The sequence below is a fragment of the Lontra canadensis genome, unplaced genomic scaffold (assembly GCF_010015895.1).
Source record: "Lontra canadensis isolate GAN:19392208 unplaced genomic scaffold, GSC_riverotter_1.0 scaffold4, whole genome shotgun sequence".
Taxonomy (NCBI): domain Eukaryota; kingdom Metazoa; phylum Chordata; class Mammalia; order Carnivora; family Mustelidae; genus Lontra; species Lontra canadensis.
Window position 1 is genome coordinate 44,719,683 of NW_022630998.1, and position 16,519 is coordinate 44,736,201.

Genomic DNA, 16,519 nt, shown 5'->3' on the forward strand with positions numbered 1-16,519 from the left:
TAAGATATTGCCCCCCAATCTGTTTTGTTAATTTTTCAGTCCTGACACGTATTACCCCCACTTGGAGCAATAAATTATAAATACCCATTTTTATTTCTGTAAGATAATACTGAGGTTTGTAAAAAATATTGTTTTACCACGATATTAGTTATATGCCACTAGACTAAGCATAATTTGTCTATTTTGATACATGAGCAAAAACTGATGCTTCTAAAATGTATTTAGTTTTCTGCTTTCTAGATTTGATAGGGTCTAGTGGACACTGCTATTTCCTTTCATAGACATAATTTTAAAAACAGTAACAGTGTAGAATAAAAATCTGTTATTCTATGAACATCACATATAGGTGCTTTTATTCAAATACACTTAGTTGTAATTAGGCCAAATTTGGACTTTTCCTAGACTGAACTCTTGATGCCTCGGCAGTGACAATTTGATGGTGATATTTTTAGTGCCATGACAGTTTCACTTTCCTTATGTAAAAGTATGTTCACTGCTTTATCAGATATATGATAGCACAGTGTAGGAATGTTGTTCATAATCAAAACACTCCTCATAGGTTACACAAAGACCACCTTAATTACTGAAATAAACCTTGGGTGCCTTAGTTTTTTCACTTGTGAAAGTGGGGTACTAGTGTTGTTTCCTATTCTGGAATAATTTAGATTTCCTTATTATTTTTTTTAAATTAAGGGAAAAACCAATTCCAAGGCTTATAATACTATAATAATAATAAGAAATGCCAGTTTTTTTTTGTATATACTCATAAGCCTATTTCCAAAAATTCCTTATTCCAGATATTAAATTACTTAATAAGAAAGAAAAAATGTAAAAGCCACTCTTTATTGCACCTGTACGATATATTTAACAATCTCTGTGTTAAACAAATCACTAAAGTAGTTACATTTTGGACATGCATTGTTCTTTAAACTACTGAAAGTAAATATTTTAATTCTTCAGGTGAGTAATCCTGTAATTTGGAAAGGATTAACACATCTCTTTCTATTGGGGGTCTTTCACATTTACTATTCTGTTCTTACAATAAATAAAAATGTTGCATTAATGCTATTATTAGGTCTGTTTAAAGAATAGCCAGCTTTTTTGATAATAGAACAGAAAATAAGTAGAGATAATTGGAAACCAAAACTGAATATACCCTGCTAGATTAATTCCCAGAAAGTATAATTTATATTTAATGCACATAATTTGCCTAAGAATAAGTGGTGATTGACTAAATATTTTTTCAGCAAAGATACTATCTACCCAGATTATCATTTCATTTTGTATTTTTCCTACTTTTCAGTGGAGGGAAGACCTCAGTCTTTACAATTAAGTATAAAAGCAATATTATAAAATTAGAGCCCATAAATCCTAAACCAGGAGGAATTATGAAATTAATTATGAAATTAATAGTGCATTGTTGCTAAGTGCTAGACAGACTAGCTTCTCAGTAAACTGTAGTTCATTGCATGAAAAACATTAATAAATAAGTCCATTATTCTCATACTTTCTATAAACACCAACAATTTATATAATGCAACATTACAAAAACTTCAAAACACATTTTTAAAAAGGTTTAATTGCTATCTACATCATTTGTGATAGTTCAACTGTAGTAAGATATGAAAATTCCTAAAACGGAAAGAAAAAATAGCAAAGAAAGCAGAAAACAATGAATCCAATGACCCAGTTCACTGAATAAATATAGATGATCACCATATCCATGTCAAACCACCATCCACGGCTATCATCCTCAAAGTGCAGATAATCCATCCTGTGTGCACCATGTGGGAATTGCCTTCTTGTAACTGGAGCTGCACGTCTATGGAAACCTACAAGATGCATCAACACATTATTGTAAAGCGCATGGAATTCAGGTATGTGCTCAGAAAGGAAGCTGTGTTATGAACACTGGAACCGTGAATAGAGCATATCTTGATGTCACTGAGTGAAATATTGTATTCCTAACAGTTTTTTTCCCCCCAATGATAAACAATAGTCAGAGTCTCTTTTAGTTATGGGTTTTAAGGGTAGGATCAGTAAAATTAGCAAAGAGTATGGGGTATGGAGTCAGGAGACCTATTCTTGTTTTGTCAAAGAGTATGGGGTATGGAGTCAGGAGACCTATTCTTGTTTTGTCACTCTCTTTGGGTCTCTGACTGCTCATTTATACCATCTAATGACTTAATCACAACGGATCCTCACAAATTTTTAAATTATTTTCACAGGTGAGCAATTTCTACATTTGAACTCGATTCAGGTTGTATTGTCACAACTGCTCTTTGTAACTAGTGATCACCAACTTAACCTTTTATCTCATACCTTGAGAATTTTATTGGTATTTGAATAAAATTCTATGAAGAAAATATCTCGTTTTAGCACTGAAAAAACTGGACATACAAAATGGTACACCTTTGAAGAAATTTAGGTTTAATTTTTATAAATTTTAAAGCATGGGCTTACTTAAGGAGATTGGTATGTAAAAAGCCAATCTCAAAATCTCTAGCAACAACCTTGAAGAAAATGCACGGGGTATGTGAACGTGAAATGTTAGCAGTAAGTCAAGGTGCTATGGGGGTACTTCTGCAATGGACATAAATCTATTCCCAACCTGATTATGATTCAGGCTTCTCTAGTTTTCACATACAGATAGTTTTTTTTTTCTGTTATATTCTGTCATATGGTGTTTAGATTGGCTCTAGCTGGTTTTTCATGCCCTTGTCTGCTCTTTGCTGGTGATGTCAAGAGAGACATGAAGCTCTAAAACGAAAGCACTGCTTAAGAACATAGGAGAAGGAGAAACTATAACAGGAACACAGGAATACATAAAATCATTTAAATTGAAAACAACATAGAACCTGGACCTGCCAATTGATATTTCACTATGAGATGTTAGTTTGTAAAAACCCCTCTTGCTATGGTAAAAGTCACATCAGTGGTTGAAAGGATATGAGAAATGCAACCAGTCAGTCATTTGATTGGACTCCAAGTGCCAGAAAATTATAACCAACCAACCAACCAACCAACCAGCCATCAAACAAACAAAAATACAAACAGACCAAAAATGACCTACTGTATCCTTTGGCTACTCAGGGCTCTGAAACTCAACTAGTATACTACAGAAGACAACTAGATCTGATCAGAAGTGTTTAGTAAAGGGACTAATTTTACCAGAAATTAATGCACTCAGTATTTAATAGTAGTAGGTGTGAAATTGGGGAGGAGTCAAGATGGCGGAGAAATAGCAGGCTGAGACTACTTCAGGTAGCGGGAGATCAGCTAGATAGCTTATCTAAAGATTGCAAACACCTACAAATCCAACGGGAGATCGAAGAGAAGAAGAACAGCAATTCTAGAAACAGAAAATCAACCACTTTCTGAAAGGTAGGACTGGCGGAGAAGTGGTTCCAAAGCGACGGGAAGATAGACGGCGGGGGGAGGGGCCGGCTCCCGGCAAGCGGCGGAGCAACGGAGCACAAAATCAGGACTTTTAAAAGTCTGTTCCGCTGAGGGACATTGCTCCAGAGGCTTAACCGGGGTGAAGCCCACGCGGGGTCAGCGTGTCCTCAGGTCCCGCAGGGTCACAGAAGGATCGGGGGTGTCTGAGTGTCGCAGAGCTTAGAACGGGGAAGCCGGCTACAGAGCCGAGGAGTGAGCTCTAAGCTCGGGTTTACCTTGAACCGCTCGCAGGCTCGGTCAGCTCGGAGCGCGGCCAGAGGCCAGGGTGACAGGAGCAATTGGGTGCTGTTCTCTGAGGGCGCACTGAGGAGTGGGGCCCCAGACTCTCGGCTCCTCCGGGCAGGAGACTGGGAGGCCGCCATCTTCATTCCCGTCCTCCGGACTCTACGGAAAGCGCTCAGGGAACAAAAGCTCCCGAAAGCAAACCCGAGTGGATTACTCAGCCCGGCCCCTGGTAAGGGCGGTGCAACTCCGCCTGGGGCAAAGACACTTGAGAATCACTACAACAGGCCCCTCCCCTAGAAGATCAACAAGAAACCCAGCCAGGACCCAGTTCACCCACCAAGGAGTGCAGTTTCAATACCAAGGAGAGCAGCGGAATTCCAGAGGAGGAGAAAGCAAAGCATGGGACTCATGGCTTTCTCCCCATGATTCTTTAGCCTTGCAGTTAATTTAATTTTTTTTTTCTTTTTCAATTTTTTTTTCTCTTCTTCTGCTAAATTTTTTTTAACTTTTACCCTTTTCTTTTTTAACGTTTTTTAACTAGTTTATCTAATATATATATATATTTTTTTCCTTTTTATATTTTTTCATTATTGGTTTTTTTTAATTTCTTTTTTTTTTCTTCCTTTCTGAACCTCTTTATATCCCCTTTCCCCTCCTCACGATTTGGGATCTCTTTTGATTTGGCTAAAGCATATTTTCCTGGGGTTGTTGCCACCCTTTTAGTATTTTACTTGTTCCTTCATATACTCTTATCTGGACAAAATGACAAGGTGGAAAAATTCACCACAAAAAAAAGAACAAGAGGCAGTACCAAAGGCTAGGGACCTAATCAATGCAGACATTGGTAATATGTCAGATCTAGAGTTCAGAATGACGATTCTCAAGGTTCTAGCCGGGCTCGAAAAAGGCATGGAAGATATTAGAGAAACCCTCTCGGGAGATATAAAAGCCCTTTCTGGAGAAAGAAAAGAACTAAAATCTAATCAAGTTGAAATCAAAAAAGCTATTAATGAGGTGCAATAAAAAATGGAGGCTCTCACTGCTAGGATAAATGAGGCAGAAGAAAGAATTAGTGATATAGAAGACCAAATGACAGAGAATAAAGAAGCTGAGCAAAAGAGGGACAGCTACTGGACCACGAGGGCAGAATTCGAGAGATAAGTGACACCATAAGATGAAACAACATTAGAATAATTGGGATTCCAGAAGAAGAAGAAAGAGAGAGGGGAGCAGAAGGTATATTGGAGAGAATTATTGGAGAGAATTTCCCCAATATGGCAAAGGGAACAAGCATCAAAATCCAGGAGGTTCAGAGAACCCCACTCAAAATCAATAAGAATAGGTCCATACCCCGTCACCTAATAGTCAAATTTACAAGTCTTAGTGACAAAGAGAAAATCCTGAAAGAAGCCTGGGAAAAGAAGTCTGTAACATACAATGGTAAAAATATTAGATTGGCAGCAGACTTATCCACAGAGACCTGGCAGGCCAGAAAGAGCTGGCATGATATATTCAGAGCACTAAACGAGAAAAACATGCAGCCAAGAATACTATATCCAGCTAGGCTATCATTGAAAATAGAAGGAGAGATTAAAAGCTTCCAGGACAAACAAAAACTGAAAGAATTTGCAAACACCAAACCATCTCTACAGGAAATATTGAAAGGGGTCCTCTAAGCAAAGAGAGAGCCTAAAAGTAGATCAGAAAGGAACAGAAACAATATAAATAACAGTCACCTTACAGACAATACAATGGCACTAAATTCATATCTCTCAATAGTTACCCTGAATGTTAATGGGCTAAATGCCCCAATCAAAAGACACAGGGTATCAGAATGGATAAAAAAACAAAACCCATCTATATGTTGCCTACAAGAAACTCATTTTAAACCCGAAGACACCTTCAGATTTAAAGTGAGGGGGTGGAAAAGAATTTACCATGCTAATGGACATCAGAAGAAAGCAGGAGTGGCAATCCTTGTATCAGATCAATTAGATTTTAAGCCAAAGACTATAATAAGAGATGAGGAAGGACACTATATCATACTCAAAGGATCTGTCCAACAAGAAGATCTAACAATTGTAAATATCTATGCCCCTAACGTGGGAGCATCCAACTATATAAACCAATTAATAACAAAATCAAAGAAACACATCAACAATAATACAATAATAGTAGGGGACTTTAACACTCCCCTCACTGAAATGGACAGATCATCCAAGCAAAAGATCAACAAGGAAATAAAGGCCTTAAATGACACACTGGACCAGATGGACATCACAGATATATTCAGAACATTTCATCCCAAAGCAACAGAATACACATTCTTCTCTAGTGCACATGGAACATTCTCCAGAATAGATCACATCCTCGGTCCTAAATCAGGTCTCAACCCATATCAAAAGATTGGGATCATTCCCTGCATATTTTCAGACCACAGTGCTCTGAAGCTAGTAGGTGTGAAATTTTTTGTGAGTGTGTACTTGTCAGTGCTTACGTTTTGGTACCAGAAAAAGCTAAAGAAAACATCATCTATATGGATAAAGGGAACATCTAGTGGAAACACCACCATGGGATCCTTCCCAGGCAGCTGGTGGCTCTTTGATCTCAGTTTTTAGCTGAAGTGTTTGAGAGCTGCCTTACAGCACAGGAACACATGTGCAGGGAGGAACTTTCCTGGCGGGGGGGTCCTAAATGTAGAGCACTTCAGGAAACCATAAAACTGCCACAATGGTCCTGATTTTAGCTGGTCGGGCCAAATGGCCACTTGCATTGCTATGTGTTTGTGGATTTTTTGGTCCCTATAGTGAAGGTAATCACCAGTCGGTGCCTGAAGGTGACCAACATCAGAGGCAGCCTACAAGTCCCAAGCTGATATCTTGTAGACATTAGGATCCTGGTGCCCAATTCTCAGGCCAAGGTGATCAGAGGGTGATAGGATCATTTTGTTGGACCCCAGTGGCTGTACAGTTGGGTGAGGATATCCTTGCAGATCAAAGCCTCTAGGGATTCACCCTCACTATTACCAGCAACCCATCGCTGCACCAGCTTCCACATGGATACCTTCTCTGACAGGTTAGTGGCTATTGTTCACACAGAAGCCAGTGCCCCCAAAAGCTCACAGTTGTGTATTGCACAGGCCACTCACTGACAGTATAGACCCCTGGACTTGAGACTCCTTGGGGGTGACTGGTGTTGGACTCCAATGTGGCTGCTGCAGCCCCAACTTAGCTCTAGTGTGTAATGTGTGCACAGGTGCCACCCCCAAGGGTATAGAGGCCTTCCAAACACTCTGACACAACCTTCCTCCCACCTTATTAAGGGAGCCATTCTTCCTATGGCTTCCCTGGACAAAGCTAAAATCCCATCTGTCCTGAGACTGACCTTGCTAGTCATGTTTCAGATGTTCTAGACCTCAATTTCAGGCAGTGAAGTAGACCCTTCCACTCTGTCTACAGCTATGGGTTGATCTATACATACAGCAATCTGGACGAAAGACAGAGTACAGCAGGAGCGAGATGGAGGAATTTAGGACCAGATTACATGTATCTACAGAAAGAGACATAAGATAGAACCTATGGAGGCAAATGCAGATGGAGATAAAGGTGTATCTGTGTATATATCTAACTGGCAAATAGAATTCTTTTCTGATTTGCAGACTCTGAACATAAAGGTGTTGGAAAGTGGGCCTTAAATGAAGAAATTCAAAATCTCTCATCTCCCAGGGTAAAATGTTAATATTTTGAGGCAGAATTAAAAAAACAAGGAAATAAACTGCTGGCACCCACATTAAAAAAAAAAAAAGTGGTAGTTCTTGTATGACTAAATGAAAGTATTACTGAGAAATATTACATCTCCTTGTGAAATACTGTACTTTTTTTCGGTAATATGTACCTAATTATTTAGAGCTTGAACATAAGCTTGCCCAATGGAAACATCTCTTGGTTGACCAATACATAGTTTCAGAGTCTTCTAAAAAAAAAAAAAAATCAAATTTCAAAGGACTGATAATCTGATCGTAATCTTTGGTTTTTACTTACTAATGCCTACTTTAAGTATTTCTGTCCTTATTAGTCTTAGTGGGGACAATACACTAAACTATGGAAAGGCTATAATTTTGGTAGCTGCTAGTAACTCTGGTGATAAAGGTTCTGTGAGGCTCAAGCTTTAAGCAGATTCTCATTCATCCATTTTAACAATGGAAGAACACTAAACATGCTTCAGATCAAGCTGCTTATTCTGATGGCAAGGTTACACTCACTTGGGTAGTAGTATTTAAAGTCAAACTTCTTTGATCAAAGATAATTCTAGATAACTGTTTATAAGATTAATATTTAAGAAAAGTACATAGTTAAGTCATATGGACGTCTTAATTTTTGTAATCAATGAACATGCAATAACTTTCCATTTAGTTGTGTCTTTTCCGATTACTTTCATCAATATTTTATAATTTTCAGTAAATTATATTTCTTACATTATGTAGATGTAAAACATGAAATTAAAAAGGATGAGATAAAGGGGAAATGGTAAATTAGAGGGCCATATTTCAAATAGGTTTGTAATAATTCATAATGTTTTTGGCTGACTTCCTATCACATTTTATTTTTAAATTATTAATTTTTATTGCTTATAAAACGTTTACAATAGGATGATGTTTCTTCCTGTTTTTTTTGGTTGCTTTGTTAGTATTAAGTCTCTTGTGTACTTTGCACTAATATTTATCTAAAACTAGATAATATAATGTAAAATCCATTTAACTGGGCATATGCAAACTTCAACATATTTTAACAGATAGAAAACACACCAACGAAGTCCGTCCTTCTGTTATTCGACTTCCAGTTTTCCTCAGCCAACATTATATACCATCATAACCTCTAAGTAAGAATGCCACTGTTAGTCTTCACTCAATATTATTAAAACTTAACTTCTGTTTAGATAAGTAGAATATATTCTTTTATGTTCTCTTCCCACATTCCAGTGGGTTGCTTTGTACCCACCTGGGGGGGTATTCTTTTTTGGAGAGCATATTAAGGGAATTTCATCCCAACAGGTTTTTAAGACTAACCACCATTCTCTAAACTGTAGTCATTATTTTAAGAGAAAAGGGGGTCTTTCTGTTAGTATAGGAGGGAGGGGAAGTGGGAAAAGTTTTTCACACATTCAAAGATTAGCCTAATACATAAACACAAATATTTCCAAAGTAGCTGATATTCCTTTTCAAAGCTTCTTCACAAATAGAGGCTGGAGAATAGGTAGCACTATTATTGGAAATTATTATTATATAACAAAGTGATTTTTCTGACCTAAAGGATTATTTATAAACCTTAGATGTTTCAGATTTAAGTTTCACTAGGTTGGGTCAAAGGAACGGTTGGTATTAATGGAATAGCCCTAGAAAAAAGTAGGGCTAAGAGAAGACATGGCACAAAAGACGAAGCATTATGGGTGGGGAGATCATATGTGCTGGTTTCCCCAGGACAGTCTCAGATTACTTTTGTTGTCCTGGTAGAAGTACTAATAGAGTGCCTCTCATTCTGAAAGTGTTCTCATTAATGCTAATTTTCAGCTCTGAACACCACAAAGACTCAGGCAGTAAGTTTTTATAGGTAAGGTGAATAAGGATCATTGCTTAATATTAATTTCTTTTTCAAGAGAGAGAGAGAGAGATGGGGAGAGAGAGGGAGGGTCAGAGGGAGAGAAGATCTTAAGCAGTATCCATGCCCAGAGTGGAGCCTGATGAGGGGCTTGATCTCATGATCCAAGCTGAAATCAAGATAGCCACTTAACCCCCTGAGCCACCCAGGTACCCCTTAAATTTTTTTTTCTAGGTGGGGAGTTAGTAAGTAGGTTTTTGTAAATATTTTGGGATTTTCAAAGCTATACATTGGATGGGATGATTGTAATTTCTCAATCAAAATCTGATGAAAGGAAAATCACCTCACAGATATTGTTACTTGGTACATATTAGATTATGACATCAGAAGAATTGCAAGAATACTAACCAGTGATTAATTCCAGTAATCAGTAACTGAATCCCCTGTAAAATGATCACAAGGAAAGGACCTAATCACTGGGCTACCATGAGGATTAGATGAATTAATACATATAAAGCACAGGCCTGGTCCATTATCAAGGTTCAGTGCATGTCAGATTTTTCTTCTTACATTATTATTACTATTGTTACTATTAATATGTGGAAGAAGCTACCTTTTCTTGCCAGAGCTTGTTCTTCATATTATGTCTATCTTTTCTGGATAAATCAATGAGTTGACCATTGATGGTTCAAACAAAATGGTTTCTAACTGTTTAAGTATGAGTTGATTTCTTCAAGGCAGTGGGTAATTTTAAGTATACTCTCAGGGTATCAGACACTGAGACTATGAGATCTACTCAACATTTATAGAGGGCATATTTACGATCTGTTAGTCGCTGAGGATTTTAAGGTATTTTAGGAAACTATTAGGAAACATTATTATATATTATATATATAATATATATTAAGAAACAAAGGTATTTTAGGAAACTAGGAGTCTGGAGCAGTGTTTCCTAATCTTTTTTTTTTTTTTTTTTAAGTTAGCACCCCCATAAGGGGAAAAATAAGTTAAATTTAAATTTATGTATTCTAATCAATAACCTAAACCTACTTTCTTCCTAATGAGAGATAATAAATAGGAAAGAATAGGATTTTGTCAGGTACAGTTAAGCTTTTGAGGGCCACAAACCAAAGTATTGCCTAGGATTTTTTGGTGGCCCCCCAAACCAATCTTTGCCCCCAAAAATCCTAGGATGGCCTAGGAGACAGTATACCTAAAACCATCCTAATAGTGAAATATATATATATATATATATATATATCACTATATATATATATATAGTGATATAGGCAACTACTTTATTCCAAGAGCATTTGGACTGGAATTAATGGAGTGAAAACTTCTGCACCAGGAATTCACTTTTACATGGACTTAACCACAACCTATTACTGGTGAAAACCAATAATAATTAGTCTGGTATTCAGACATGGCTTAAAGAGTATCTAATTATTAGTACTTCTACCTGTGCTATTTTAAAGTAAAGAACACAGTAAAAACATAAACTTCATACTCCCCCCACCCCAATATATTACAGGGAAAAAAAGCACAGTGCAGGGAAAATCATCTTCATCAAGAGATCAGAAAATTTGGATTCTTGTGCCAATATTAAACATAACCATTTGGTCAAGTCAAAATAGTGTCTCTGTATCTTGCAAGATGTTCATATGGTTTTCCTTCTTTAATCTGTTAAGGTGATGAATTCACACAGATTTTTTAAAAATGTTGAATAATTTAAATCTATTAAAGTGATGAATTAAAGTGACAGCTTTTCCAATGTTTTATCATTCCTTCATACCTAGGACAAATTACATGTATTCATGATACTCACTTTCATATACCGATGAATTCAGCTTTATATATTTTATATGGAATTTTTATGCCTATGTTTGTAAGGAAGATTGGTGTATAATTTTCTGTTTTATGTTATTTTTGCCTGGTTTATTATTATTTTATTGGCTTTTTAAAATATGTTGGCAAATGGGTGACAATTCTACATGGGTCTCTGTGTGTCTGCGTATCTTGTAAACAGAAATAATGACTGCTTCTATTCTGTACTGTTTCTTGAAAGATATTCCTATAGCACACAATCTTGGCAGACAGGATGTTCCCCTTTGGGAACATACTATATTTGAAATATATAAAATAATTATAATATATAAAATAATTATAAAATAATTGAATTTTGGGGCACCTGGATGGCTCAGATGGTTGAGTATCTGACTTTTGATTTAGGCTCAGGTCGTGATCTCAGTGTCGTGAGATTAAGCCCCGCACTGGGCTCCGTGCTGAGCATGGAGCCTGCTTAAGACTTTTCTCTCTGCCCCCACCTCCTGCTTGCACTCTCTCTCTTAAAAAAAAAATAAAAATTAGAAAAAGAACTAAATTTTATGAGCTCAGAGCTCTCCAGGTAACACAACCCAGTGTGTGTGTGTATCTGTAATGTCCTAGGAGAAAAAGGGATCAGGTATCCATCATCAATTCTACTGTTTTGACTAATGTTGTGAGTAACAGACCATCCTTTGTTTCTGCCCCAGGAATCTTACACTTTTTGCAAACATCCATGAAAGTGGAAGAATAATTTGTTAGCTTGCTAATAGGGTAAAATCTCAGACCCTTAAGAGTTCTCAACATTTACAGTCTTGTGTTCTTTTTACTCTATGAAACGATGTGCATAAAATTACAATCCTTGATGGTTTGGTGAATCTAGCCTATAAAACCATTTGGGCCTGTTGTCTTTTCAAGTTTAGGGGTAAATTTTTAAATTCCAATTCTTTACTAGTTTGTCAGTTTCTTTATTAATAGCCAGTCTGTTAATGTTTTCTAAGGTTTTCCTAAGTTGTTTTTCCATTTTCATATATTATCCATTCAATCCAAGTTTTTAAACATATTGGACTAAAATTTGCATAATTGTGGTACATTTAGTGCTCCACGCAAATAATCTGGTCTTCTGAGTACGTCGTTTATTTTGTACTTCTCTGCTGCTGAGAAGGTTAGGCATGGCCATGAGACTTGACCAATGAAAATGACTGTTCAAACAAAATATTCTGCATTGCTTCTGGGTAGAGCATTTATCAGTTTGAAAGGCTGCAGCAGTCTTTTCCCTTCCTCCCTAGCAACTACCAAAATACCAGACAGACTGCTCAGTTAGCTTCGGTCATAAAGCTTAAGATGATGTGGCACAGAGGACTCAGGAGTTAAGGGAAAATTATTTCAACATCACTAGGCATTCTGATTGAGAATCACAAAATAATCTATAAAGCTATTCAAGAAAAGGATGATAATCCCTAAAGTTGAATCTGACTTCTTCCCCGCCCCCCCTCTTTTTTTTCTTCATGTGTGAAAGTACTCTTGGAGAAATTTCATTGTGTGAAACTGAAGAGTGACAAAGGACTGTGGAGAAAATCTCCAAGTCAGAGTTAGGTTGAGAAAAAATACAAAGAAGAAACCACATTCTAGAATCTCAAACAGATACTTCTGCCATTTTATAGATTCTATTTTCTAAAAACAATTTTACCTCTGAAGGATTTTTCTCCTATCCTAGAAGATAAAGGCCATCACTCCCTGCCCCTCCGTATGGTTTAAGTTTACATTCACCATCAGAGACTATAAATAAGGTAGGCTCCATTATTTTGAAGACTCTTTCAGAGACATAAAGGTTGTGCACAATTATCTCATATATTTTTTCAATTTTAGCAACTTTCACAGTGCTTATACTGGATACTAAATGTGTTTGCTGAATGGATGGATGAGTGAGTGCCTGTATATAAGGAAAGACATCAGAAAATAGAATGAATAATTAGCCTGTTTTTCCAGAATGTTTCAAATCAGGCCTCCCAAATATATTTTTAGCAGGAACGGAATATTATTATGAATGTATTTGAGATGCATTTTGTAGCTCTTAAGAAAAAATATTCTTTAGAAGTTAGTTCAGAGAGCACTGAAATTAGTATTAAAAGGGAAAGAGTCATCTGTCATATTCCAAGCATTGGGCAAAGCCTCAGATATATCACTGAACAAGACAGACACGCTGCATGCTCAGAGCTTAAACTCTGGTTTCGGAATGAACAACGATGACAGACTACTACCGATTGATTCTTATTTTACAGTCATTGCAATAAGTATCAAATTCATCAACACTTTGTAAATAAGGGAATTAGTTAAGGCTTATGGAGGTAAGGTAACTTTTACTAAGATTTGAACCTATTTCTTTTTCTCTCATCTGGGGACCATTTGATTCCCAATTCTGCTAGTTAACAACTGTGTGATCCTGAGCAAGTTACTTCACCTTTCTTACTGAGTTTCTGGAGATAATGAATGAGGACAGTAAGATCTTTCCAGCCTTACCCATCTTACATCTTACATGCAGTTAGGTGCTTTCAAAAAAGGAAGTATGCGATATCCTTCATGTGTGATGAGACAGACAAAAGGTTGAAGCACAGTATTTTACTGCTGTCTTTTTCGTATTACATAAGACATTTATAGTGCCAAGTTGATTGATCTAAGTAGGCCTTAGCAGAGGTGGAGTGATATTTTTATAGTCAAAAGTAGGTATAGAGTTACTCTGTTAATATACTTGAAAAGCTAATACAAAATGAATTTTAAATGTCATCTTTTTCTCCTGTATTTTTAGGATACCAGAGTCAAATGTATAAGTCCTATAAAATTAATTTTTTTTCTAATGAATACATTAAAGTATGTGTGGATTACTTATAATTCTATAACACCTGTTTAATTTTCAGTATACAGTTGAACCATGAACAACATGGATTTGAGCTGTGTGGGGTCACTTACAAGTGGATTTTTTTTTTTTTTAAAGATTTATTTACTTTAGAGAGAAAGAGAATGTGAGCTGGGGAGGGGCAGAGGGAGGGAAAGAATCTCAAGCAGACTCCCCCCTGAGCATGGAGTCCCATGCAGGGGCTCCATCACACCACCCTGAGATCATGACTTGAGTTGAAGAGTCGGGGGGTTAAACAACTAAGCCACCCAGGTGCCCCACAAGTGGATTTTTTCCCAGTAAATACATACACAGTAATGTAAATGTATTCTCTTTTCCTTATGATTTTCTTAACATTTTTCTCTTGCTTTATAGTAAGAATACAGTATGTAATACATATACAAGTAGACTGTATATCTTATCAGCCAGGCTTCTGGTCAGCAGTTGGTTATAAGTAGCTTTGAAGGAGTCAAAATTTAAGTGTGGATTTTTAATTATGGAGGGGTATTGGCAACCTTAACATCTGTATTGTTCAAGGGTCACCTGTAGTTTATAAAAGTTATCAGGCAAAATCACAAAAAATTCTGTTTTGTTTCTGTTAACAAGGTAAAAAATGAATATCATGATTTCAAAGATATTTTTGTGGCAAAAAATATATAACACAAAATCTGCCATTTTAACCATTTTTTGGTGTACAACTCAATGGCATTAATTACATTTACAAAGTTGTACAACCATTATCACAAAGACAACCTTTGTAGCCATTAAGGAGTAATTTCCCATTCTCCTCAGTCTCTGGTAACCTCTAATCAATGAATTTGTCTATTCCGGGTATCGCATAGGAGTCAGATCATAAAATATTCATCCTTTGGGGTCTGGTTATTTCACCCAGTGTAACATTTTCAAGGTTCACTGATACTGTAAGCAGGTATCATAAATTCATTTCTTTTCATGACTAAATAATATCCCATTGTATGTACATACCACATTTCTGTTTATCCATTGATTTGTTTATGGCTACCTGGATTGCTTCCATTTGTTGTCTATGATGAATAATGCTGCAGTAAACATTGGGATACAAGTATCTCTTCGAGTCCCTGTTTTCAGTTCTTTGGGGTATATATCCAGGAGAAGATCTGTTAAGTCATGGTAATTCTATATTTAGCTTTTTGAGGAAACTCCAAAATATTTTTGCAGTGGGATGCATCATTTTACTTCACTACCAGCAATCTTTGAGGATTCCTATTTCTCCACATTCTTGTAAATACTTGTTTTCTGTTAAAAATTTTTGTTAGAGCTGTTCTAGTAGGTGTGATCTCATTGTGGTTTTCATTCCCTTAATGACTAATGATGTTGAGCCTTTTAAAATATCCTTATTGGTTATTTGTATATCTTTGGAGAAATGTCTATTCAAGTCTGTTGCTCATTTTTTAATTGGGTTGTCTTACTGAGTTCTTTATATATATTCTGGGTATTAAGCCCTTATGAAATATGATTTGTAAATGTTTTCTCATATGGAGGCTGCATTTAATGAAGTTCAGTTTTTTAATTTTAGTGTTCATGTTTTTGGTATTATGCCCAAGAATCCAGTGGTCATGAAGATTTGCCCCTGTATTTTCTTCGAAAGAGTTTTATGGTTTTCTGTCAGAATGGCTAAAATTAGCACAGCAAACAACAGGTGTTGGCAAGGATGCAGAGAAGGGGCAACCCTCTTGTACTGTTGGTGGGAATGCAAACTGGGGCAGCCACTCTGGAGAACAGTATGGAGGTTCCTCAAAAAATTAAAAATAGAACTACCTGTAATCCAGCAATTTCACTAATGGGTATTTACCCAAAGGATACAAAAATACTGATTCGAAGGGGCATATGCACCCCATTTTTTATAGCAGCAATGTCCACAATAGCCAAACTATAGAAAGAGTCCAGATGCCTATCAACAGATGAATGGATAAAGAAGATGTGGCATGCATACAACACACACATACAAATAGAATATTAGTTAGCCATCACAAAGAATGAATGCTTGCCATTTGCAATGATGTGGATGGGGCTAGAGTGTATTATGCTAAGTGAAATATATCAGTCAGAGAAAGACAAATACCATATGATCTCACCCATATATGGAATCTAAGAAAAAAAGAGATCAACATAAAGAGGAAAACAAAGGAGAGAGGGAAACCCTAAGAGACTCTTGAGGATACAGAACAAACTGAGGGCTGATGGAGGGAAGAGAGTGGGAGAACGGCTAGATGAGTGATGGATATTAAAGAGAGCACTTGTGATGAGCACTGGATATTGTACGTCAGTGAGGAATCACTGAAATCTATTCCTAAAACCAACATTGCACTGTATGTTAAGTAAGTGCAATTTAAATTAAGAATAATGAACTAGTAACCTTATTATTTTCTGTTCTGTGTGAACTCTTAGGACATACCACATAAGCAATGTAGAATAAAATATAAATGACTAGAAACTTTGAGTTTCTAGAAACATGTAATTAGTCCTTTTAAGTTCTGCTTGGTAT

General features: G+C 36.5%; 1 protein-coding gene across 1 annotated transcript in view; it reads right to left on the reverse strand.

Moving 5' to 3' along the window:
* Positions 1 to 749: 749 nt before the first annotated feature.
* The window catches only part of RNF180 (ring finger protein 180), a 197,501-nt gene continuing 181,731 nt past the window's right edge, over positions 750 to 16,519 (reverse strand). The window contains exon 7 of the mRNA XM_032849795.1: positions 750 to 1,832. Within this exon, the coding sequence (XP_032705686.1) occupies positions 1,633 to 1,832 (200 nt within the window). The 3' untranslated portion in view covers positions 750 to 1,632. The remainder of the gene's footprint in view (positions 1,833 to 16,519) is intronic.